Source organism: Aquila chrysaetos, chromosome 7 (assembly GCF_900496995.4).
Source record: "Aquila chrysaetos chrysaetos chromosome 7, bAquChr1.4, whole genome shotgun sequence".
Taxonomy (NCBI): Eukaryota; Metazoa; Chordata; class Aves; order Accipitriformes; family Accipitridae; genus Aquila; species Aquila chrysaetos.
In genome coordinates, this window is record NC_044010.1 from 16,111,608 (window position 1) to 16,135,723 (window position 24,116).

Genomic DNA, 24,116 nt, shown 5'->3' on the forward strand with positions numbered 1-24,116 from the left:
TAACAACTCAAAACCATAGTGTTTGTGTTAAAAAGTTTTATGCAAGAAAAAATGTTTAACATTTAATATAAAATCAAAGTTTGACATAGTTTATTTTTCAAACACCATCCTTTTTCTGTTCATCAACTGACAGTTAGAAGATCACAATTAAAAAAGTAATCCTAAATATTTTTAAAAGCCTTATAAAAACATTCATAAAGTGCCACCCACAAAAGCACCTAAACAAGAATCTGAGAGAAACACCTATTAGGATGTTAATTTACTTAATTGCTGCTGAGGACTAAGCTGTCAGACAGCAGCGTAACTTGTGGAACTGTCAATTTAACAACCATACAACCCAGCAAAAATACTGCTCCATAGACGTGGCCCCAACAGAGCATCAGCTGGGCCCACAACATGTACGCAGAGGCACCCAGCACAGTGTTGTGGGGTTTTAAAATAAATAGATGCTAACACCACCTAAAACCAAGAATACCGGCAAGTGGGAGATGTGGATTCTAAGGGGAGCGATCATCACAGGCTGCGGCCTTACCATGAGGCAAAAGCCAGGCAGCTTGTACAGAAAACAGGTACAGATTTTCGCTGGTTTTTACTGGGATAAAAATCACTCCCCACTAGAAATAACAGAAGGCACTGATCCTTGGAACGTCTCTATGTTCTCCTCTCTGGCCTTGAACGTACCATACCGTATAAGCACCTTTCTTTTCCCCATCTCCAAAAGAGGGGCTCAGAACAACCACTGCACTGCAGTGAACATGCACTAGTTTGTTCAGCAGCGGCCTCCCTCTTCGCTCGAGTGTCTAAGCAGTGCTCACAAACAGATTTACCCAGAAGAAAAGGGGACAGGCTCTGAGGGTTCTCTCCCCCAAAATTCATGCCCTGTACGAGGTGTCCAGGGAGCAGCTGTGTGTCTTCCCAGTATCAGGTAGCTGCCTATGGTCCACATGGCCTTCTCCTCTCCACCAACTACTCTGTATGGTGCTTCTGGTGGCGCACCAGCTGGGGCTGGAACCGAAAGCTTTCCCCACACTGGGTGCAGCGGTATGGCTGCTCCCCAGTGTGGATGCGGGTATGCTTGATGAGGTTGGAGTTGCCACTAAAGCCCCGGCCACACTGGCTGCATTTGTAAGGCTTCTCACCAGTGTGGGTACGAGCGTGGTTAATGAGGTCAGAGCTCTGCCCAAAACGTTTGCCACACTGCCCACAGGCATAAGGCCGGATGCCGTCGTGGGCTCGCTGGTGCTGAAGGAGGTGGGAGTGTTGGCTGAAACTTTTCCCACAGGCTGGGCACTTGTAGGGCCGCTCGCCTGTGTGCATACGCTGGTGTTTGATGCAGGTGGAGCTGTCACTGAAGATCTTCCCACACTCGCTGCATACATAGGGTTTAAGCCCAGTGTGGATGCGCTGGTGCTTGAGAAGGTTGGAGCTCTGGCTGAAGCTCTTCCCACACTCGGCACAGGTGTAGGGTTTCTGGCCCGTGTGGACCCGCCGGTGCTGGATGAGATGGGAGCTCTGGCTGAAGCCCTTGCCACACTCTGCACACAGGAACGGGCGCTCCCCAGTGTGCATTCGCTGGTGCTGGATGAGGTGGATGCTCCGACTGAAGCCCTTGCCACACTCAGAGCAGATGGTGGGCCGCTCTGCACGAGGGGCTCGCCGTGAGGTTGCTGCCACCCTTCTCTCCTGTCTTTTCACGAGGCTGATATCAGAGCAAGGCAGCTTAGCCTCCTCTTCCTCCTCACAGCCACCTTGCTGAGCCTCCAAGGAACTGCACCTACTTCCATGGCTGTCCCCAAGCTGTTCCTCTCCTCCTCTGGACCCCACTGTCAACATGTCCTGCAGATCTGTGCTTGCAAGGTCATCTGAACGGGGACCTAGCTCACCACCTGGAAAAAAAGTATGACTCTAACAGTGATTCTCGCTGGGAAGTGGCACAGCAGAGAACGGGCAAGCTGTTATCCTAGGGAGCCTGGTCTGCACCGTGTAGGAGAAGCAGTAAAGGGAAGAGTGGGAGCAAATGGAAACCTAGCTGCAGGAGAGGCTGTATGGCCTCATCATGCGACCCAGAGCAGACGTGCCATGAACAGCAGAGCCAAGGGCAATGCTACAGGTGTCTCCTTGTCCCCAGGGAATCTTTGTATTTTGTCTTCTTAATATTCTGTCGTCTTATACATACTCTCAACAGCAGGCTGACAAAGGCAGGCTGTCTGTCTGCCCTGAGGGGGAAAGAGCAGGTCTCAATATGAGCTGCATGAAATTGGCTTAAATAACACTGAGGCAACTCAAACAGCATTTTGCTTGCTCTGTGTTTATAAACTTGTCTAACTTATTCCTCACCCATGTGTGTCTCCTCCAAGGCCTCATGATCTTGTTCTTCTCCTTGGTCCATCTGGGCAGTTACCTCAGGTTCAGCAATCAGGAATCCTTCTTACAAAAGCAAACAGAAGTAATCTTAGTTGAATATTCAGCAAGAGCTTGTCATATGTCTTAAAATCTACTGCCTCTACTGAATATGGAGAACAAGCAGAGTGGCTGCGTAAAAGAATGGACTCAACCAAGCAATATTTATGGACATCCTGTGCACTACTGAGCTGTCTGGTGTCAGATACTTTCCTTAAAGGAGATTCAAAGTTGCCCCTCTTCTGATAAGTGATATACATTAGGACATACACCAGATGTGCTGGACTCAGAATTGGTTGACAGCAACCATAGATATAGGTGTAAGCAGAGCAAAACCCAGCCATACTTACATTTCTTTAATAATGACAGCCAAAAGACTAATTACTCTCCTAAGATTAATTTAAATGGAGAATAACTCTTTAGTCACCAGAACCCCAGAACCTGATTTTCTTACTTGCTACCCTATCTCTTCTTTCTCCTCCAAGACTCTCAGGCTGAGGCAGCAAAAACCAACAAAACAGGCAATTTGATGTCTTGTCTACTCTAGCTGGATTATGTTAGTTCCCAGCCTGGCATCCCTGCTGAGCTCCAACAACTGCCATGAATGCAACTGTTGGGCAGGGTGCTCTTACAAATGCCATCAGCACCAAAGACAAGAATTTTTCCTTCAGTATTTACTATTTTAAGGCTAAAACCAGCCAAACAGTAAGCAATAGCAGTTAGCATCAAGAGGGCAGGCATTAGCAGTTGCTGCAGAAAAAATGCAGAACAACAGAGAAAATACAATGGTAAGAAAAATCCCACTTTATTTTAAAAAGTAAGAATCGAAGATGGCAGGGAAAGGATACCACATGGATGAGTCTAGGACCAGAGACTGATGTGCGTCACAGCTAAAGACATTACTCTTTCTCCTCCTTTTAATCATTATAGTTACTTCATATAGTTTGCATCACTTCAGAAATATACTCCCTGAACTCTGCTTCAAGCTACCAATCTCTCCAGACAACCAATACCTCTGGACAACTACTCAAGCTCCAGATGGAACTGACTAACTGGACAGATGGGCACTGGTGCAAACAAACACTGATGGGTGCCTGATCCTGGACCACTTCATCCATCACCAATAGCTATATAATGGCAGGTAACGGATAATAAGGGATTAGATAGTGTCAGAATCAAGGAGACAACTCAGATGAAGGGAACAGTTTTGGACCTCAGATGCCAGTGATTACAAAACCACCAGTCTTGAAGTCTTTTATTCTACATGGCAAAGCTGGACAGAAAGAAAGGGAGCAAGCAAAAGAGAAAGACTTCAATCTTGAACTGCAGAACCATGAAGAAAAAAATAATGAGATAAGCAAAAAAGAAGCCTTAGCAGAAAAAAGCTGCCTTAAATGTTAATAATCTGAGTCCCTACTTCAAATATTTGCTGAATGCTGAAGTGGACCACCCCTGCAGATGGATCATTGCCAGTAGTTCCAAGCTGATACACAAAGGGAGGTTGCTTTCTGCAGCCCAGCCCTGTAGCTCTCAGGACTTTGCCACTGCTGAGAATTTCAGCTGCCACAGTTTGTCAGTACAAGCCGACCAAGCTATTTACATGCTGCAATATGTACCAGATGGCTCACCCCCACTCTAGAGCAGGAGGAGTCAAAATCCTGTCCACACAGAGACCTCTCCCCCAGGCAGCTAACCAGAAACAGCAGGGTTTCTCTCTGAAAGCTGTCAACAAACAGGAACTTTAGAGGAGCAAATCCCTCAACATTTCAGAGGTGGTACCAGCATCTGACAAATGTCCAACAATCACCACCCGAGGAAACATCTAAGCAAGCAGACAAGGTAGAAGGAAGAGTTCCTTTCTGACCCTGCAAAAATTTCCTAGCTCGGGTTGCCACTGACATACTGCTGCCATGCTCAGATTTGCTATGGCAGCTCAGCAGAAAGCAGATAACCTTTATACAGTTAACAGGCTAGTCTGCAGTAAGAAAGAGTTTCTTCTTTTCCATGATCACAGTCATGTCTCTGTGAAAGGAGGGGACAGACCTCATCAACAAAGGGGACATTCCTTCAGGGATTTCATCTGTTACTAGCAGAAACATATCCCTGGGCGTATTGGGTTATTGCTTGAACATGGAAACCAAAACAGGAGGAACGTCTGTGTATGTGGGTATGTGGGGTTACTGTAGGCAACATCCACAGCTTTATTAAAACAAGACATGAAGTGTATCTAACCTGGACCTCCAGCAGGGGCTTTGCAAACACACCATACTGTTCCTGGGGCCTTGGCTTTAGTATTGTGATAGCATATACAGACTTTATAGCTGGGTCCTACAGTTTATGTTCTTTACCTTGGCTACTTATTTTCTCTTCCGACCACTCGTCTCTGTATTCCTCCCATGGCTGTACCAAGCTGTGGAGGTTATGGGACTCATCCCAGTGCAGAGCTCCATACTTTCAGCTTCTCGTGCTCCTGAAGTGCTGTCAGTGGCAAAGCACTCTCCGCACAGTCATGCCAGGCATGACAGCACAAACCTGCAATTCAGAAGACGACATTCAAATCTTCCTTTGCCCAGCTATTATCTGGGATAGATAATGCTTGCAGTAAAACCAAAAGGTGAAGGCATTTTTATCACAGAAAACAGTCAATTACGCAGCTGGAAACATTTCTCTTGGGGGTGGTGAGAGCCCCCTTCCCTGTACCGTCAGATATGTTCATAAAGGACAGCGCTTGCCAGTAACTGCCTTCCTGCCCAGCTCCGTGCCCAGCTCGGGGTGTGTGTGTGTGGGGGGGTGGGGTTGCTGCCAGCCAGACACAGGAGGTGGAACGGGGCGGGGGACACTGCGGAGTGCGCTGCCAGAGCACCCAAAGGCAGGGGGTGCGCAGGAGGCGGCAAGTACGGCGTGGCTTTCGGGAACAAGGATCTTCTACAGAGCAGGGGCCGGGGCGCAAAGCTGCCCGTCTGCAGCAGCGATCAGAGGCACTGGGTGGGAACTGGGGGAAGAGACGCGTCTGCTCTGCGGCAGGTGAAAAGGGATGGAAGGCGGTCAACTGCCTGGTGGGTAAGGGGCGCGAGCAGACGAGGACGGCAACGACAGCGGAGCGGGGTCCGTAGCAAGGGCGCGTGGGCCCTCCCCGTCTCCGAGCTGCCTTCTTTCTTCTCCTCCGGGTGGCTCCGTCCTCCACAGGGCCGACGGACGAAGGCTCTGGCTCGGGTTTAAAGCCCGGCTCTCGGTGCGGCTGGCCTTCCCCGAGAGCCGGCGCGGACCCGCGCGGGCACCCCCGGCCCTGCCCCTCGCTGCCGCCTTGTCCCCCCCCCGCGCCGAGCGGCTGCGGGAGGCCCGGCCCCGCCGTGCAGCGCCGCGCCTACCTGCAGGGCGCCCGCTGCGCGCCGGCGGCAGCTTCCTCCTCCGCGGGCAAAGGGCGCTTCCGGGGCGGGGCGGGGCGGGGCGGGAGGCGCCGGCGCCGGGGCCGGCCCTCGCCGTGGCCCTGCGGGGGCCCCCCCCGCGGCACTCCGCGCTCTCTGCGCGCCCTGCGGGGGCAGCCGCACCGCCCGGGGCCTCTCGGCTTCATCCCCTGCACCGGCCGGCCCGGGGGAGCGGGGCGGGGCCTGGCGGCAGCGGGGGTAGCTTGTTCGCCTTCGTAGCTGCCCCGGAGCCTTGAACCCAGCGCCTCTCGGCAGGCCGTCGGCCGGGCCTCGCGCGCCCCGGGGTTTTGGAAGAGCGCTGGTGTTTTACGGCCCGCGGGCAGGTTGTTGTACTTGCTGAAGTGCTTTCCCGTGGCGCAGGCCGGTGCTTCGGCGTCAAACCGTCAAGCTTTACTTCAGGGCAGAAGGGAAGGGGGGGAAGCGGGGCGCGCGGTATTTGTCTGCGGTAGAAAACGGGACACGCTGCGGCACCCGGCAGCCCCTCGTGAGGACACCATGCCGTGCAGGGTGGGAGAGGAGGTAGGAGGAGGCGGCTTTGCTCTGGAATTACCACCTCGTTCGGAGTTTCCCCAGGGGAAGGAAATGTACCCGTGGTTTTACAACGCGCCACCTGCTCTCCTTAATTTCTCCACGTAACTTGTACCTGGAGGGAAGAAGGTAGATGACTACGTGTGTTTTCATGAAATGTGGTAGGAAACCTGAGAGCTCAGGTGTGTAAATGAGTTCTTCCCAAACTGATGTTAGAGAAGCTCTCCCTGCACAGTAGCTGACATAGGAAAGGGTTAAGTTAGGCCTCTGCAGTTCTGAACTTAAGCTGGTGCCTGGGGGTGTGCTTGGAGACCCCCTTCGGGGCCCTGGAACACAACTGCTGGTGCAGGAGAGCTGTTGCATTGGGGTGCACCAGCCAGCCCTCTCCCTAGGCAATTCCTGGCATGGCTCTGCACTTAGAGCAGTCCCCACAACATTACTGCCTACCGGTATAAACCAGGCCATTCCACTTCGATAGACCCACTGCGGCACAGGCCTCCAGCACTATCCCAGCTGGCTGCTTTCTTGTGTGGCGTGGGGGCGTTCGTTCCCTCGGCCTTGCACGGTCAGAAGTCTGATTCCGGGGGCTGCTCTTCAGGCCTGACAGGGAACAGCCATCTGTGAGACCACAGCTTTTCTTGCCGTGGTGACCTGGATGTTTGCCATTTTCTTGCCATGGTGACATCTGGGTTTCCCTGCCACCTTACCAGGGGACCGGGAGTGGATTTGAACACAGAGGAAGCCACCCTGTGGCCACGGGCACAGGCAGGAGACAGCAGATGCGCTTCACTCCACGAGGCCATAAAAAACAAGCAGCTTTTCACCTTGGCCCCTGTGTCCCAACTAGTAAATGCACTGCCTTTTTGGGTGGTGGTTTTTTCAAGCCACCGCTTGCTCTGAGGTGATCGTATAGAGGATTACCCAGCCTTTCTGGGAGTTAAACACCCAAATACGTAGTATGTGCTTAGCAGTGGTACAAAACAGGCTGGCCATGAGATAAGGACCCAGATGAAGGCACAGAAAGGAGTGTTTTCCCAGGAATCTGGAAATCTTTCCTACTATCAAAGTGAAAAATACTCTCAAAGCCTCCTGATTCCCTTTCCACTTTAAGCTATTGTTAGCAGGGCACAAGTGATTTGAATTAGTCAGAAACTTTAGTGACTGTGTGCCCTAAACTATGGGAATTGCAGTAAGAGAGAAATGAACGGCATTCAGTGTTCTCATGCTGAGGCTTTGTTTGTTAAGGTTTAAGCATCAATTTGCATTAAAGACTTTTTTTGTTGGAGAAGTGATGACTGATGCGGGCTCATTAGACTTGCAGTCTGTAATTTCACTGGCTGTGGACAGATGGAGAAATGGTCATCAGCAAAATAAGATGGGAATACTGAAATAGAATGAAAGGGAAAACATAGCCCCAGCAATTTACAAAACAGTACAACTGACAGGCACATTGCTGTATCCTTGTAGCATATAGCACATTTGCCGAGAAGTGTGGAGGGCTGAAGATCAATATGTTCACAATCAAAGTACAAACGTATGCAAAAGAATGAAAGAGGAAAGTAATCCTGGTTGCTGGATCTCCAACCCTGCAGGTTTTTGAAATGTGGCTAGACAAAGCCGTGGCTGACCTGATCTGGTGCTGGTGATAGTTCTGCTTTGAGCAGGAGGTCGGACTGCAGAGGTGTCTTCCAATCAACATTTCTGTGATTCTGTGACCAAGATGTGGGCAATTATGGGTTCCCATACATGTAGCATCCTGCAGACAATTCAATAATTAAAAGTTGGTAGTTTGGGAGAAATCTTCAGAGAAGGGTTTGTCTGTCTTAAAAATGCATAAGGCAATAAAATGCACAAAATGGATAATGTGACCATATTTCAAGGAAAATGGAAAGAACCAAAGTGTCTCCAGGTTTATATAAATGGTAAGCCAGCATTTACTAGATAACTATTAAAATACAACTGCCTGAATCTAGACAGATGCTGTCAAAAAAGTTCTTCCATTTCAAAATAGCTGTATTATTTCAGAAACACCACCATGTCAAGCCTTGGCTCCATTTTTTACTACTTTGGAGCAATTTCAGTGTTTGATGACTTGCACTTCAGCTGTCTAGCGGTTTGGAGGTTCCCTTTCCTTTTTTTGTTCTGACAAAAGCCGATGTATCAGTTTTAAAAGGTTCTATGCTTTTAGTGTTAAAAGTATTTTTTCTTTAAAAAGCCCACAATGCTTAAATCGTTGAAATGACCAAACCCCCCGTGTCTAATGAAGAGCTTGTTGGAGAAAAGTGATGAAAAAGCCCTGGTGAGAATGACAGATAACAAGTACTACATGTGTGAATAACTGCTTTTCCATTTTGCAGTAAGGTCTAGCTAACCTTCAGCTTTTCCGTTCTCTTGGTATTGCAGTGCTGAAAAGAATGCCATACCTACCCAATAGCCTTTACAGTAATTCATTTATACTCAGCAAAACTGCCTCCTGAACGGAAGGAAGGTTACTAAAGACATTTGAAAGATTGTGACCGCCTACTGAAGATTGTTTCTTAAACTTATGTATTGATCAACCATTTTCACCTGCACTGAAAGAGCTTTTGGTGCGGAGGGATACATTAATCACTCATGCAGAGCACTGACACTCTGCCCAGCTGCTAAAAGAGAGCTGTTTGCTGGGTTACTCTTCGACGCCATTTGACAGGAAACGCTGTTCCAAGTGTTTCAGCTCCATCAACATGTGCAGTTTCCCATAGCCTAGAGAAGATTGCTTGTTAACACTGCAAAAAGTGCAGTGCTTTCCAAGAAGATAGTGACATCCCTTGGTTTGGATTTGAAGTATTAAAGTTTGTTGGTTTTTTTTTGGTTGTGCTTTTTTTTTCTTCCTCCAAATAGTTTCTGATATGGGAATCACAGAATCACAGAATGGCTGAGGTTGGAAGGCATCCCTGGAGATCATATAGTCCAACCCCCTGCTCAAGCAGGGTCAGCCAGAGCAGGCTGCCCAGGACCATGTCCAGTTGGGTTCTGAGTATCTCCACGTCTCCATTACATTTCAGGGAAAAAAATGACAGGAAGCAAACTAACATCAGATTGTTTGAAAAACTGGAAAGCAAGCAGTTGCTACATCAGTGCTAAAATGCAACTGCCCTGATCTAGGCATGTGCTCGTGGACAAAAGAAGCGAACAAGCAAACTGCCAAACAGCAGCATCACCATGTCATGTTCCATTTTTTAGTAGTTCAGGGCACCTTCATTGCGTTTCAAGGATACACATTCTTCAGGCTATGATACGTGCCAGTACTGTGGGAGGATTCCAGCTTAAGGTATTCATATTGCATTGAATCCAATCTGCTAGCAGCCTTAAAAATGGATGCAGAAAGAAGAGCTTTCTGCCAGGAGACTCAAGGACACGTATGACTGACTGGGAGTAAAACGGCCATCAAAGCTATTACATACACATGACCAGGGCTGCCCAGGAGTAGCAACCCTTTGTTGCCACAAACTTCTTGCTAGGTTTGATTCAAGCTTACCTAGGCTGGATAAATTACAGATTTTCCAAATAGAAATAAATAAAAAAAAATGCACACACATCCATGGATCTGCTGTTTTTAATGTGTTATTTTGTTTACAAATGATGATGCGCACTCCATTTTTGAAGAAATCGCCTCAATGTGTTTGGCCAATTACATATGAGATGCAAAATCAAAGTTAATTTGTGCACCTGATTCACCCCTAACTTTGGCAAGTAATGTGTAGCTGAGGAGATTTACTCTATTTGATGTTTAACCTCCCCTGTAAAACACAGTAATGATTGGGGGTTTGCCTAGGTATGCTCTTGTAGACCAGCAGTCTGTAGCTGACACGCGTGAAGGTTAGTGTAAGGAACCTGTGAGGACCTTTCCCTCACCCAAAAGGGACAATAGCTGTCATTGTGTGATTTTTAAGTCTCCCTAAGTAAAAGAGAAGGAGAGAAGGAAAACCCTTGTAGAGATAAAGGAGTGTAACAGCTGGGTAGAAAAATCAACCAGTGAGTAAGCAGAGGCATTCCCAGTGTTGAGTAACTGGAAAAAAATTAAAGAGAAGACTAGAACAAAGAACAAGTGAACACACCTGCGTGAATCTGCGTGAATCCATCAGAGACAACCCTCAAGCTCCTGAGGCTGCTGAGACAGCTGGCCAATGGCCTGGTGCAAGCTGGTTAACGGAGGCTATGTTTTACGTATTTATGTACATACCCAATAAAACTTCTCACTTAAAGGAGTGACTGCCTTTATCTCAGTTGCCGATTGCTTAATTACCCGTTACCTAGATTCATGACTTTGGCTACGCTCTGCTCTTACAAAACCAAGTAAGGGCTAAAAACTGGAGAAACCCCAAAGACTGAAAAGCATCTGGGAAACTGCATTGAGGGGTCTTTCAACAGGCACTGAATTTTATCACGTCTTTAGAAGACAGATACGATTTAGACAGTTTGCTAGTTAAATAGTCTAAATCTTTTTACTTCCCAGTGCAGCCTGTTTCCTCGTGCTACGGGAAAGGGAGACTGCCTTTCCTGAGATGGTGGCAGGTGGATGCCTCTCTGTGCTAGCGGAGTGGTGCCCAAGGACTCGACTCGTTTGACCCTTTGGGTCCCCTGCCTCACGGCTGCGGCCAGTTCTGCGCGCTTGTCGTCAGTCTTCCCTTAAAGCACCTGTAGTCGAAGGGTTAGGAGTAACTGAGGACCCTGCCGACACCCCCCCCCCCCCCCCCCCCCAGCGTCTAGGAATAACCGAGAATTTTTAGGGAGCTGTTACAAAGGACTTCTCAAAAGCGGTTAGCCACAGGAAAGAACAACGCTTCTCCGGAGCGCTGGGTGTCCATTTACCCCCCAGGACGAATCGTAGCCCCCGGCTCTCGGGTAGCCCCGGTGGCACTCCCACAGCCGTCCCCTTTCGGAAGGAAGGGCCAAGACCTCCTCGGTTTTTCATTAGCACCCGAGGGCCCGGCAGCGGGGCGCGGACGCGGCAACTGCAGGCGGCCCCGCCGCCAGCCCGGCGTCCGCCACCCGCCCGCCGCCGCTGGACTACAATACCCAGAATCCTCCAGGGCGCCAGCCCGAGGGCGCGAACGGGCGCTGGGCGGTAGGCGCGGGGGGGGGGGGGGGGGGCGCACGCGCGGTAGGGACACGGCAGGCGGGGTCGGGACGCCGGTTGTTTAATCTGTGCCGCCGTCCGCCCTTACTCCTGCGCGCGTCTGGCGAGTCTTCGCCCCGCCGCCCCGGGCCGGGCGGTGCTGCAGCTCCGCTCCCCCTGCCCTGCCCTGCCCTGCCCTGCCCTGCCCTGCCCTCCCCTCCCTCGGCCTTGGCGGCTGCGACGGCCTTGCCGCCGCGGGGCGTTTTGCCGCGAGCGCCCTGAGGGAGGGAGCCGGCCCCGTGGGGGTCCCCTCGCCTCAGGGGCGGCAGGCCGTTAGGGTCGGTTGCCGGCGAGAGTCGGGGTCGTGGCCCGGCGGGAGCCGGCTTGGAGAAGAGCGGGAAGGATCTGGAAGGAAAGGGGGCGATGCAGGGGAGAAGCAGCTCAGAGGGGCGGAGAAGGAGGTGTGGCAGGGGCCTGGGGAGACTGCTGGCCGAGGGAGGGTGGCTCTAGGCAGCGCATGGGTTGCTGCGTCTGTGAGGCCGCAAGGAGCAACAAGGGAGAGGGTAAAGCATCTCTTGCATCGCTGTGGCACTGATGGGAAAGGCAGAATGTAAGCCGCGAGCTCTAGCTTTCCTTCTGGCCTACGCTGTCTGTTTCCATTAACAAATGACGTTCATTTCCCTGGTCGCTGTCATACCGAGTCACACTAAAGATCCACCCGAAGACCTGCCTGTAAGAAAGGCAAGTGTGGAGTGATGCTTCCTCTGTGGGAGACCCTTCCAAGTCCAGCTTATCCGTGGCCTGACTGTTTCACTTAAAGGTTGTATCTGCAACTTTGCATTCACATGGTTGTAGCTGTGGTACACTCTGATCCACTTATCTCAGGAGCATAACTTGCATTTTCATTAACATCAGTTTTACGGAATTTTTTTTTTTTGGTAGTGTTTTGCTTGCAAATGTCTGAACATGATATTCTGGTAAGCATATTACTTTCACTCTCCTGAGTTTTCTATATCTACAAACAATACTACCTACCGATTTCTCAGTTTAATTGAGCTGAAAATGTAATCATGGTGGTCTAGAGGAAGAATCAACATATATAAGGGAAAGAGCCTCTAAAATGTGGAAGTTTTGCAGTAAAGCACTGTAGTTTGTTCCTCATGTTTTACACTGAAGTGTTTCAGACTGCTCAAAGTATAATGCAGTCTCACTTAATTGACACTTCTGTCTGTGGGAGGGAAAAAGGCTTGCTTAAGCATTTTGAGTGAAACACTCTCAAGAAAAAAGCAAATGTCATAGATCATGCCCTGCAATAGTGTTTTGAGTCTGGCATTGCTGAAGCTTGCTGTTGTCTACTGGTGTATTTTTAATACCCAGATATATTTCAACATTGTACTTGGTGACTCGTGAGTCAGTACTCTCATTCTTTTATGTTTATCAAACAGTGAACTAGGAGATTGTTTTTATTGGGGATGTAGAGGCTGTGTCATGGCATTGATTACGTATTTAGAAAACGCAAAAAGAGCATACTGAGCAGCAGAAGTTAGGCAAGAGGAAGTGACAGGTATGCATTCATTTTTCTAGCAGTTTTCTGGGAAGTAGCAAGATACTGCTGATGTAGTCCTGTATGGAGGGACATCAGGCAGTTAACAGCATTGGTAAGCCAACCAGAATGGGTGAAGTGACATGTCTTGTACAATTGTGGGAGAATTGGAAGGAGAACCATGACTGAGGTGCCTATTATTTGTATTTGAAAGCTTGTTTTTCACCAGAGAGAACTTGCGACTTGTTGTTTGTACAGCTTTAACTCTGTTTTGTTAATTTTTTTCAATTAGATAAATGTCCGAGGGTGTGCTAAGAAAGCTAGATATTGCTCTCAGATACCTGGGGAATAAGATGTTTGTGTACGGAAGGGGTCAGTCTTTCCCCATTTCTTCCCTCAGGCAGTCCGGTGTTGAATTACTTCATTTTAGGTGATGGTTGATCCAGGAATTGAGCTATATTAACATGGTTATTTGTTTAAATATGTATTTTGTTAGCCTCATCAGGGTAATGGTGTTATGCGAAGTAAAAGATAGCAGCCTCGGATTCTATTGCAGCTTCATTTCAATTGGAACTGATCGGCTGACAAGTTCCCAGTGAAACTGTGTGTCTGAAATTGCATGCACATGCCTTATCTGCCCAAAAGTAATGGTATATGCAAATTGTTTGGGCTTCAGTGGTCTGTGGGTGCTGAGAAGAAATTATTAACAAAGGAGACTTTTTAAACAGTTCAGGTAATTGAGAATAGCAGAGGCTAGTACTCCTGCTGGAGGCTAGTACTCTGTGAAGGTTTTGCATGGCAAGTGTATTAAAGGGAGGCTGGAGCCACTCAGCTGGTTTTCTTGTGAGCCTTCTCTGATTACAACGACTGCCTGAGGGTCAAACAAGCAAGACAAAGCTTAAAACAAAAAGCTCAAATAGAGCTGTATGTAAATATGTGCATAGACACATGTACACCTGCACGCACACACACGTCTTCATCATAGCATAAGAATCATGAAGGGCACACTGATGCTAACAAGACCAGTGTGACTAATGGTGCAAGTCAACATCTTTCCACTTTGAACCCAGGATAAAGCTATAGCTAAAACGCTGACTACCACTATTCAGCAAGTCTTGCTGCTGTTTTGGGCTGTGTAAAGACTCAGCCACTTATTGACTACCTAATAAACATGCTGCCATTTTTCCATGTAACAAGGAACGTCACCAGTTTAGTGTGGCAGGCAGGAAGGAAGAGGGCCTGTGCCGTCAGCAGTAAGTCTTCGGTAGGTCGAATGGATGCCTTTAGGGACCTGCACTGCTTGTGGAGCTCACTTAATTAGTCTAGATGTAGACTACTCTGCAAGGATTAGTACTGGGGAGGGTGCATCTGAGGCAGTGCGCTGTCCATCTTTGTTGTAGCAAAAGATGTTAATTATTGGTGTAGCTGCTCTCCTTCAGAGATCTTTTGAAGCTGAATCATCATTTGCTGCTGGTGGCAGTGACAGACATCTGGCTATTTATCTGGCTTCATTAAATTGCCCTATTCATTTAGATCTCTGAGCTGCTGCACGACTGCACATTGTATAGACTTCTTGTATTTGCTGGCTTTTTGTGCTTGTTTCTTGCTATTAATCTGAATGCTTTTGTGTTGAAAGAAGCTAGTTTGCAGTTTTTTCCTCCCTTTTCTTTTGAATATGTAATTATAGGTTGGTTGTTTTCAGAGTGCTGTGGTTTTCACAGTCTCTGTATTTGCTGAAACAACAAAGCAGTAAAGATGACCCACAAAACTGTATTTTGTGGTCAAACACATATCTAATGAAGGTTATGGAGGCTGTCTGGTAAAGCTTGCACACAAGAAATGCTTGATTTGCTGATTGTGTGGCAGCATATATTTTTAGGGAGGCTGAGGCCTTTCAGACGGTTGCCTTTGAGATGTCTCTCGTTTCTATATGAGTGCAAACCACAGCAAGCAGTTATTTTTGGATAATCAGTGTGAGTCAGCTGATACTCGTTTCATTTTAATGGTCTTCTGTGACCCTGTACTTGCTGAGTTTGGGCCCAAAGTGTTGCCTGACAAGCAGAGACAGCCTGTTCTCCTCCCCAGAAGTTCTGTCCATTTTATTGCTCATCCTGGGTGTCAGTTCTGCCCTATATGCAGTTTTCCTTGTTCCTTGCTGTGGTTTAACCCCAGCCAGGAACTAGGCACCTCGCAGCTGCTCGCTCACTCCCCACCTCCCAGTGAGATGGGGAGGAGAATCAAAAAAACATGTAAAACTTGTCGTCTGAGATAAGAAAGATTTAGTTATTATTAGACTTTAGTTATTAAATCTAAAGTAAAATAAAATATAATACTATCAATAATAGTAATAAATTCTAATAATAATAATTGTAATGAAAAGGAATGTAATAAAATAAATAAATAACTCCCCCAAACCTCAAGAAAAGACAAGTGATGCACAATGTAATTACCACCTGCTGACCGATGCCTGAGCAGTGATTCCCCCCTTCCTGGCCAACTCCCCCCAGTTTATATACTGAGGATGATGTTCTATGGTATGGAATACTCCTTTGGCCAGTTCAGGTCAGCTGTCCTGGCCATGCTCCCTCCCAGATTCTTGTACACTTGCTTGCTGGCAGAGCATGGGAAGCAGAAAAATCCTTTATTGTTAAGTAGTGCTTATTGTACTAAAACATCAGTGTGTTATCAACATTATTCTCACACTAAACCCAAAACACACTGTACTAGCTACTAAGAAAAAAATGAATTCTGTCGTAGCTGAAAACAGAACACTTGTTGAAGTAGAGGCAGTGACTTGGGGAAAAACAGGAGGCAGCAAAGACAAGTTCGATCAGTAATTTGCTGCTCAAGTTGTAGCCTTGGTATGGTGCATGTACTGTGAAGGGAAACTTCACCCTAATTTATGTGCTGGCTGTCAGGCTGGGAAGTCAGATTCTGTGAGCTCCAGAAATAAAGTTACTTTCTGAGGTGACTACTCAGCTAGCAGAGATGTGTTGGAACCATGGACTTCTCTAGAGACCTGTGGGAGTTTGGCTTCTTCACATATGCTCCTTTGGCATATAAAGAAGTGCTTTGCCCTATCTTCTGTGGCTTCATTTGGTTAGTCCTGTACACACTCGAGCAAAACTGGAAGCAGAGCAGGATGCGTGGCACTGCTTTGGGTTGCTGTATGGTGTTGCTCTGTTTTACATAATTTTTTTTTTTCCTTGGGAAAAGCTCTGATACTGCAGGTAACTGTAACGTAGTTCTTTGTTGTAGAGATCCTCAAATTTTGATGATAAAGCCATGCACCTTACCAAACACAAATAAGACCTTTTGCAGTGTTGGGAGTATTTTTGCAGAGGGTTGAAGGAGCAGTTGTACAGACATGCAAGTCCCTCTCCAGCAATAAATCTTCCTTTGTTGACCTGCAGCTACACCTTTTCCCTGGATTTCTTTTGGCTGTGAAAAATCGTCTGATAGTGCTAACCTCCACTGTCGTGCTTGTGGCATGGAAAAAGGGAAACTTACCCAGAAGTTCATAGCTGATACTGCTCTGACAGTGGCTGAAACCACAGGATTTTTTTAAAACAAAATAGCTATTCTATCTGAGAATTCTCTGTTCAGGTTCAGTAAGAAAATGATTTCACATGCAAGAATACTTTAAATATTTCTCCTCACCTTCTTACTTCAAGCCATATCATTCACTAGGGATCTAAGCTAGCGGGTTTTAAAGGTTTCCTGGTAAACAAGACCATAAAGAAGTGTACACATAATAGCAAAGAAAAGGTCACTTCTGAAATGTTACCTGTTTTCACCTTCCAGACTGCATTGTGTGCACTTGTTATTCTTGAAGGTAAGAAAATTTATTTAATTCTTAATAATTCCCTAGTAGCACCATGCTTTTATGCTAAACTGGGATGGAAAATCTGGTTCGGTGTGGAGGTGTTCTCAGAGGCTTATGTTGCTGGGTTTATTAGCAGCAGGACCAGGACAATATTTGAGTTGGGTTGGAACAAGATTATGTTCCCAAAGTGTTTTAGCTTGCTGCACTTGCTGTTGTAAGTAGCTTCTGCTTGAAATTAATTCCACTGGGAAATAAAAGACCTCAGCTAATGGAATTATGTCAGTATATTTGGAATATGAAAAAGCCAAGCAATTAAAAATAGAATATTAATTAATTAAGCTTACAGCTTCCTCTTAAAGATTTAATGTTTGAAGGAGTGCTGTAATAAACTCTAGCAAGATGATACTAATAAAACAAATATAATTTGACAGAGTTGGCTTATTAGATATTATTAATTGAGTATGAGTTGCGAGTTATGTCTTCGTATTTACAAAGAATAAAAATGGCTGATACATTAGCTGTCAGGAATACTTTTCAACATGTATCAGGTTATGACATTTGTGGCTTTATTTCATCAAAAATCTCTTACAGGAGTTTAAAGACATTTCTCACTTAAGCTTCGTGAAACTGCTAAAGAGGAAGACTAGTACAAAACCATCTGTGCGTAATCTATGGCACTTGGACAAGCCAGAGCTTAGTGATTAGTTTCAGGTCATACATTTCGGTAGCTGGATTTGGAAGTGAATCCCAATTTTCACTCTTAAATCCCAGCTCCCAGGTGATGTTCTCAAACCTGTGTCATCATTAGAGTTTCAGCCTGATGGCTGTAATTACGTTGAACTGTTTGGTCATGACATTTTTTCTGTGTGTGCTGTGTTTTTAGCTCACAGTGGTGTGATGATAATAGATGGGAGAGTGTACAACTTCTTTTTGACCTTGACTATCCCCAATTGGAGCAGGCTTTCGCATCAGTTGGCACAAGGGAAATACATCTTTGTAGTGCTCGACACGTGGCAACACTGGGCATGGCCAGCGCACTCATGTCTTTCCTAATGGGACGTTGGGGTTCTGTGTGGTCGGGAAAAACGATGCAGGACGGTACACAGCCATAGTGTGCAACAGCTCTCAGCACTGTCTCTACCGAAGAAAATTTCAGCTACGTGTGCATGGTGGGTGTAAATTCTCACTTTAAAGTCCTTGTCTTTCTGTGTTGGGCTGCCTGGATCAGACACTTGTTTATGTTATGATGTATAGATTATGTACTCACGGTTGGTAGCTTCTGCCTTTGTTTTTGAGTTCATGTGATAATCTAGATGAGAACACTTGCGTGTTTTATTTTTGATTAAAGGTTTTTTACACTTGCAATTAGCATCTACGCTTGTGCTACAATTCTAAAAACAAGATGTTACTGTTAGACTTTTAAACCCAACCATTTAAGCTCCTAAATGTGCTGAGCTCTTATTGAGCTTCCTTGTTTAGTTATTGGGTGGTAATTTTAGACTCTGTTTCAAATCTTGATTTTTCTGTCTCTTTATCCAGTGCTTGAATTTACCAGCTAGAAAAATTAGATCTTTACTTTGAAATATGTGTTAACATAGCTATTGAGGTCAACCCAGTCCAGCAAGGTTTACTGAAAGCGGCCTTAGCCTTCATGAAGTCTGACCCACAGTGGAATAATGTGGAGATTTAGGGACCTATGAAGTGCTGATTAGGACTGTCCTCCCTTTTCTGAGCATCCTGGGCCTTAAGATGTTACAGTTCTTAAGGGGTGCTATGGCACAGAAGATTAGTCAGTTATGCATTGTTCTGCCTTCTTGCTTTCCTCACTCTCAACATCACCATCTGCTTGCGGTTTCAGGGCTGCCAGAGGGCCCACAAAAATAAACACTTGCTCTCTCTTCCCAATAACCCCCTGTCTTCCCCATTGCCTTTCACTCTAGTTCCTGTATTTCGCAGCCAGGAGTAGAGGATGAGAATGAGTTTCTTTGTTACGCTGCTCCCTTGATATTGTCAGTACCCAGCAAAGCACTCTGGCTGCCTTGCCCTCCTGATACCCCTGGATGTTGAAGGCAATTTTGTGTTTTGTGCTTCAGTGACTTGAACTTGCCATCTCTGAGTTGAGCCAGAGCAATACAAGAACATGGAATAGAAAATGGGTTCTGATGACACTGCTGTTTGAGATGACTTGGTTTTTGTGCCTTTTAGTTAGCGTCCTTCCTCTGTTTCCTGGAGGTAGGAGCCAGAGAAATTTTATTCTTTCCTGTCCATTGGGTGGGTAGACAGAACAGACAAACAGGAGGCATTTTAGACTCTGAGATGCGTCCTATCTTAATTTGAAATAGCTAGGCAACTGAACTATGTTATGGCAGGTGGTTTCAATGTAGGCAGAATCTTTGCTTGTCAGGGCAAAACAATCTTTGCCCAGAAGCAGTTAGCTTTTTAGAAGCAAGCAATTATCATTTGTATGGGAGTTATTTTCATTCAGACTACAGTAATTTTATAATTCAGACATACCAAATTCAACTTTTGTTGAATTCAACAATTCAACTATGACAAAAGGCATAGGATTTGTTTCCATTTCTGACATAGCAGCTGTTGCAAATGTCAGGATTCAGTTTTGTAGGGAAACTGTTAAAACTTACTATTTGGGTTGTGGACAGTGTCAAAGACAATATTCTAGATGTGTCCCTAGGCATTAATATATATGATGGATGCTGATTCATAATACACTCTTGCTATGTCTTGTGACCTCCCAGTAGGATTCTCCCTTCCTAAATCAAAGCAAAGTAAAATGCTTCCTCAGCATGGCAAGGAAATGGACCTTCTCATGGTTTTCAAGGAACTGTTCAGGGACTTAATTCGTTATCTGCTGCCTTCTTAAAAGCAAGCTCTGGCTGCATGCAGGTTCCCAGAAGATAACTTGTAAGCCTCCATGGAAATGCTTCCAAGGTAGTAAGAGATTTCAAAAAGCAAATATATATGATGTCCTGTACATCCCTTAAGTAAATATGCATATGCTCTCTTTCAACAGGGCACCTTGTCAGAGGGCTTATAGGTGCCTCTGTTACTGTTGATCTGAGCTGCCTCCAATCAGCCAGGTACATCTGTGTCACGTTGGAAGAAAGACAGCCAGTGAGTAGCCAAGATAAGACAGGCAGCAAATGCCCCTGTGATCTGCTGCAACAGAGCCCATGTGTTCCCCAATGGCAGCTCAAGCCATTGCCCCATGCAGTGGGGGGATGAGGGAGAGTATGAGGCAGAAGACTTTGATTAGGATGGCATGCATTTGCATCAGAAAACTTTTAACCTGGAACTGAACAGTTAAGTCTGAGCATGCAATGTATGTATGATGATGTATTTTCAGTAGGTGGCCTTGCACTGTTGGCATGCCTTGGTTTGTCTTTGGGGGTCTTTTCCCAAATGGTGTACTTTGTAGAGGAGTGAAATATCCAGAGAAACATTCCCACACTTCTTCCCTTCCATTCTCTGAGTGTAGCTGTTTTGTAGGACATAAGTCTAAAAGTGTAGTTTGGCTGGGGGTGGCAGAGCAAGGAGATGCACTCATTTGTGTGGCAAATCCTGAAAACAGGACTTAGATGGTACATGCTACTCGGGCAGGTTTCCTTGTCCAGGGCCTGCGTTCAGAAGGTTTCTGGCTTCTGAATTCCAATAAGATGGTGAGCCAAGAGTGGTCCACTTCCCCCTGGGCCAGGCCATGCTTATGGATTACTTGCCAGGACAGAGAAAAGTAGAAGTATAGGAAAACCCAGAATTGGGAGAGAGTCCTACCAGGATTCAGACTCCTGTGGTTTGCCTAATGCTTGAATCCAACTCAAATTGCCCTTTGTAACAAGAACCCAGGCTTCAATCCACCCTTGTCACTCCTGTGTAATGTAATAGTTTGCATAGGTGGGAGAGGGTCTCTATATGTGCAGGTTAATGTCTGGAATGACTGCTTGGGGCAATTGTGTGCCTGAGGGTGGTTCTTGCATTGCTAAAGCAGTCTTTTAGAAGTTAATTTGGGGAAGTCCTGTATTTCAAGCCTTCTTCAAAGTGCAATGGTCCACAAGAAGGCCTGGCTCTTTGTCACAACCCAGACCAGACAGACCAGGGAATTGTAGTTAATTTGAAATTCCCTCGGGCTAAATTAAGGTGAAACGACACCAGTCAGTTAAAGATTTTATTCATGACAGAAGCAAACTGAACTTGGGAGGCGTGATAGTAGGTGGCAGGGTTTCTCACAACAGGCATTAGCATAAGACTACTTCTGTAAACCATGTAACCCAGGGTAACCATATACATCAATTCAGGGAATAAGGAGATCCCTCCTGTTGAGTCACGAGGTTCAGAGCAGACCCCCCTGCTTTCCAGACTCCTCCTCAGAGAAGGGCCCAGGGGCTGCTGGATCCACTCTTAGTCCCAGACTTGGTCAACGGTTTTATGTCTTAAAGGGATGAGGTGTAGGGATTGTGGAAAAGTAAAAGGAAAGAGAGAAGAAGACAGAGAGAGAGAAAGGAGGAGAGAAAGATTTCACCAGTCCTGGGTCCAGCATTGGTCCAGTCAGCCGACAGGTCCAGTCCCGGTGGGCTTGCACACATGGGGCTTCAGTTTGTGTCCTTTTATCATCCTTGCCCCTCCTTCGGGCGGGCACCCGAACTCATCAGGCTAATGAGCAGTTTGTGAGCCTTTGGGCTTGGGGGTCGTTTGGGGAGTAACTTGTCCTTCCCTGCAGATGTAGCCATTGTTTGATCTTTGTATCAGAACAGCTTATCAGAACAGGTTGCTGCGCACCCTCCAGCACGCCCTCCCCCTCCTGTTGCTGATGTCTGAGCTGATGGGCTTTTCACCTTGGTTCCTTGCTGTGCAGGGTTTGTCTTTAAGCAGAACTTGCCCCACCACAACGTTTGAGACATTAAGTCTTTCAGTCTCTCACACTCTTCGGTGTGATGTAAAGAAACTCTGAACAGACAGGCATGAGCAGTTCCATGTCCAGTTTTTTGAAGGAGTGCTCTAGCTCTAAATCTGTGTGCGTCCTTCCTCAAGTTCCCTTTGCTCTTTTTAGCACACATGATGCCCTCCTGCATTTTCTGTCCTTATCTCTTGTTGGGAGGAAGGTGGGAGTGGTTGTGGTTTGAGGGTGCATGTGGGGTACAGTTTCAAGCTGGCATAGAGCAATTTACTCGCAGTTGCAGGGTTAGCTCCTGTGGGTACCAGTGACCTTTTACCCATGCAGACCCAAAGGTCAGTGTGAGCTAAGTGGTGCCCACCTACCCAAGAGGTTTAGCAGCTCACCTTAAGCTCTGTGCTGCTGCTGCAACGTTCTGGGAATGGTATTTTACCACTACCTGAGGTATGTATGTGAGCCGCAGTAAGAGCAGAGACTGTAATGGAGATAGAAGGTGTGAAGGGGCTGCCCTCAATTTACACAAGTCTTGTGCAGACAGTACCCATGAATGTTTTAAGGCTGGGTAGAGTCCTGTTAACTTATAGCTTGCCCACCTTGTAGTGAGGAAAACCTGTGTAAGCACACGGAATGGAAGAAACATTATTAAAATGGAAAAAAACTATATTATTAACAAACACATATAAATTATATATGTTTCTTTTCCGAGTTAAGTAAAGGTGGCCCATCCACCTATGTTAAATCTGGTAATGATAGTCCAAGTTGGTAAAATTTTGACATTTCCAATTAATGTTTTATCCAAATTTAGGTTAATATGATGCGTCATGATCACGAGTTCCTTTTACTATCCCAGCCTTTCCAGTGTCAAGGTTGATCCTTCCCAGGTTTTACCCATGGACATCCCTATCTCTAAACGTCGTGAGTCAGGTTAGTGGTACCCTAGATGATGTGGCAGCAGGGTAGGGGTAACTATTAAAGAAATAAGTAGTAATACAGCAAAAGCAATAAAAAGACAAAACAGCAACAGCTAATTAAGTTCTTACAATAGATCTCGAATGACTCGCAAACATATGTACAATATCAGCTGATGTAAATAAAGCTTTCTTTGAAATACATCGTGCAATATTTTCTTGTCGGGAATTTGAGATTCCTAATGCTTTTAACACTTCATAGTTGCCAGAATACCATTTTCCTTGTGCACCCACAGGGAATCCCTTAAATTTAATATTTTTAGCATTTGTTAATTCCTGAATTTGATTTTTAAGATGACAACATTTCTTTACTTTTTCTGCTGCTGTGGCCGCCAGTGATGACAATTTACTTTTGTATCGAATTGTTACATTGATAACCATTGCCTGGTCTCCTTTTACAAATACTAGATCAGGCTTGTATATTTCATTGCATTTGTCTTTTAGTATAGGCTCTTGGAATACGATCTAATCCTTCTTTTTAACTTCAATTATTATTAAATCACATAATTGGTTGTGTCTCTTAATTCTGGCCTCTTGCACCATGGGGCACTACCCAATGATATGAGCACTTGTTTCATTTTCTGCTTGACAGTGTCGACACGATTTTATTTGCGACTCCTGTCTCCCCCTTGCCAGGAATTCCCTAGTGGGATACACGTTAGCTCTCAATTGCAGTGCCGTGAGGAGTTTTCGGTGAGGAATGCCTCTATATCGTTCAAGCCAATTATTGCTGATTTTATCCTTCTCAAAGTTGGTAATACCACGGCCCTGGGACTGTAGCTTGGTCCAATTTATAAATTCCTGTTTACGCCAGTCACAAGGTTTAGGAAAGATGGTTTTGGGAGTTGGTACTTCCCATTCTGAAGCAACTTCATCATCGCCCAATTCCTCAGATGTTACCCTAATCGCACTCGGGTCCCAAATAGATGGTATTTTATTTCTATCACCTCCAGCTGTTAACCACAGTTTTTCAAATTCTTTTTCGATCCCTTCCTGTTTTACTATTGATCTTATTACCTCGTCCGAAGACTGCGCAATCCTGTGTAGTCTCCGAGCTTGTATACTGGGGATCAGGCCCGAGAGTCTAGTGATGCCTAAACCTCCATCACGTGTACTGGAATAAAGTTATGGCATCGCAGGTACTAGGAGGTAGATGTAACCACTCCTTGACCGTAGTTTGAATCGTCAGGTCAAGTGCTTCTAGTTACGTTGCTTTTACATCAGCTTGGTCTGCTAAGTAAATCAATCATGGGATAGTATATCCCTTCAGGATGTCTACTTTCTGAAATGGTTTCAGTGGCACTTCACCAATCCGTTGTAACCAGTCTCTTACTTTCAATAGTAGTTCGGGTTTAGATATTCCAGTCCATGGGTCTATTCTCAGTCCCAGGTATTTTTCCGAGCTACCAGGTTCGATCATAT

General features: G+C 46.2%; 2 protein-coding genes across 4 annotated transcripts in view; one reads left to right on the top strand and one right to left on the bottom strand.

Moving 5' to 3' along the window:
• Nucleotides 1–26: 26 nt before the first annotated feature.
• Nucleotides 27–5,830, bottom strand: LOC115343527 (zinc finger protein 239-like). 3 transcript variants are annotated; one of them, XM_030019522.1, is made up of 4 exons: nucleotides 5,769–5,830; nucleotides 4,749–4,932; nucleotides 2,338–2,424; nucleotides 27–1,886 (listed from the first exon to the last, which is right to left on the bottom strand). In XM_030019522.1, exons 3-4 carry the CDS (start codon nucleotides 2,387–2,389, stop codon nucleotides 967–969), a joined length of 972 nt encoding a protein of 323 aa, XP_029875382.1. In that variant the 5' UTR covers nucleotides 2,390–2,424; nucleotides 4,749–4,932; nucleotides 5,769–5,830; the 3' UTR covers nucleotides 27–966. The 3 variants fall into 3 exon arrangements, with proteins under 3 accessions (XP_029875382.1, XP_040980766.1, XP_029875381.1); XM_041124832.1 differs by lacking the exon at nucleotides 5,769–5,830 and adding an exon at nucleotides 5,101–5,715; XM_030019521.1 differs by lacking the exon at nucleotides 5,769–5,830 and having other exon boundaries at nucleotides 2,338–2,427; nucleotides 4,749–5,715.
• Nucleotides 5,831–5,855: 25 nt separating this feature from the next.
• Nucleotides 5,856–24,116, top strand: part of LOC115343529 — a 62,269-nt gene continuing 44,008 nt past the window's right edge. Inside the window, exon 1 of the mRNA XM_030019526.1 lies at nucleotides 5,856–6,535. Within this exon, the coding sequence (XP_029875386.1) occupies nucleotides 6,487–6,535 (49 nt within the window). The 5' untranslated portion in view covers nucleotides 5,856–6,486. The remainder of the gene's footprint in view (nucleotides 6,536–24,116) is intronic.

What these genes read in the sequence shown, in the direction of transcription:
- LOC115343527 (XM_030019522.1), bottom strand. Translation starts at nt 2,389, where the DNA reads ATGGACCAAGGAGAAGAACAAGATCATGAGGCCTTGGAGGAGACACAC. An exon ending in CTTGGAGGAGACACACATGG is followed by an intron (nt 1,887 to 2,337) that starts GTGAGGAATAAG and finishes CTTTTTTTCCAG; the next exon opens with GTGGTGAGCTAGGTCCCCGT.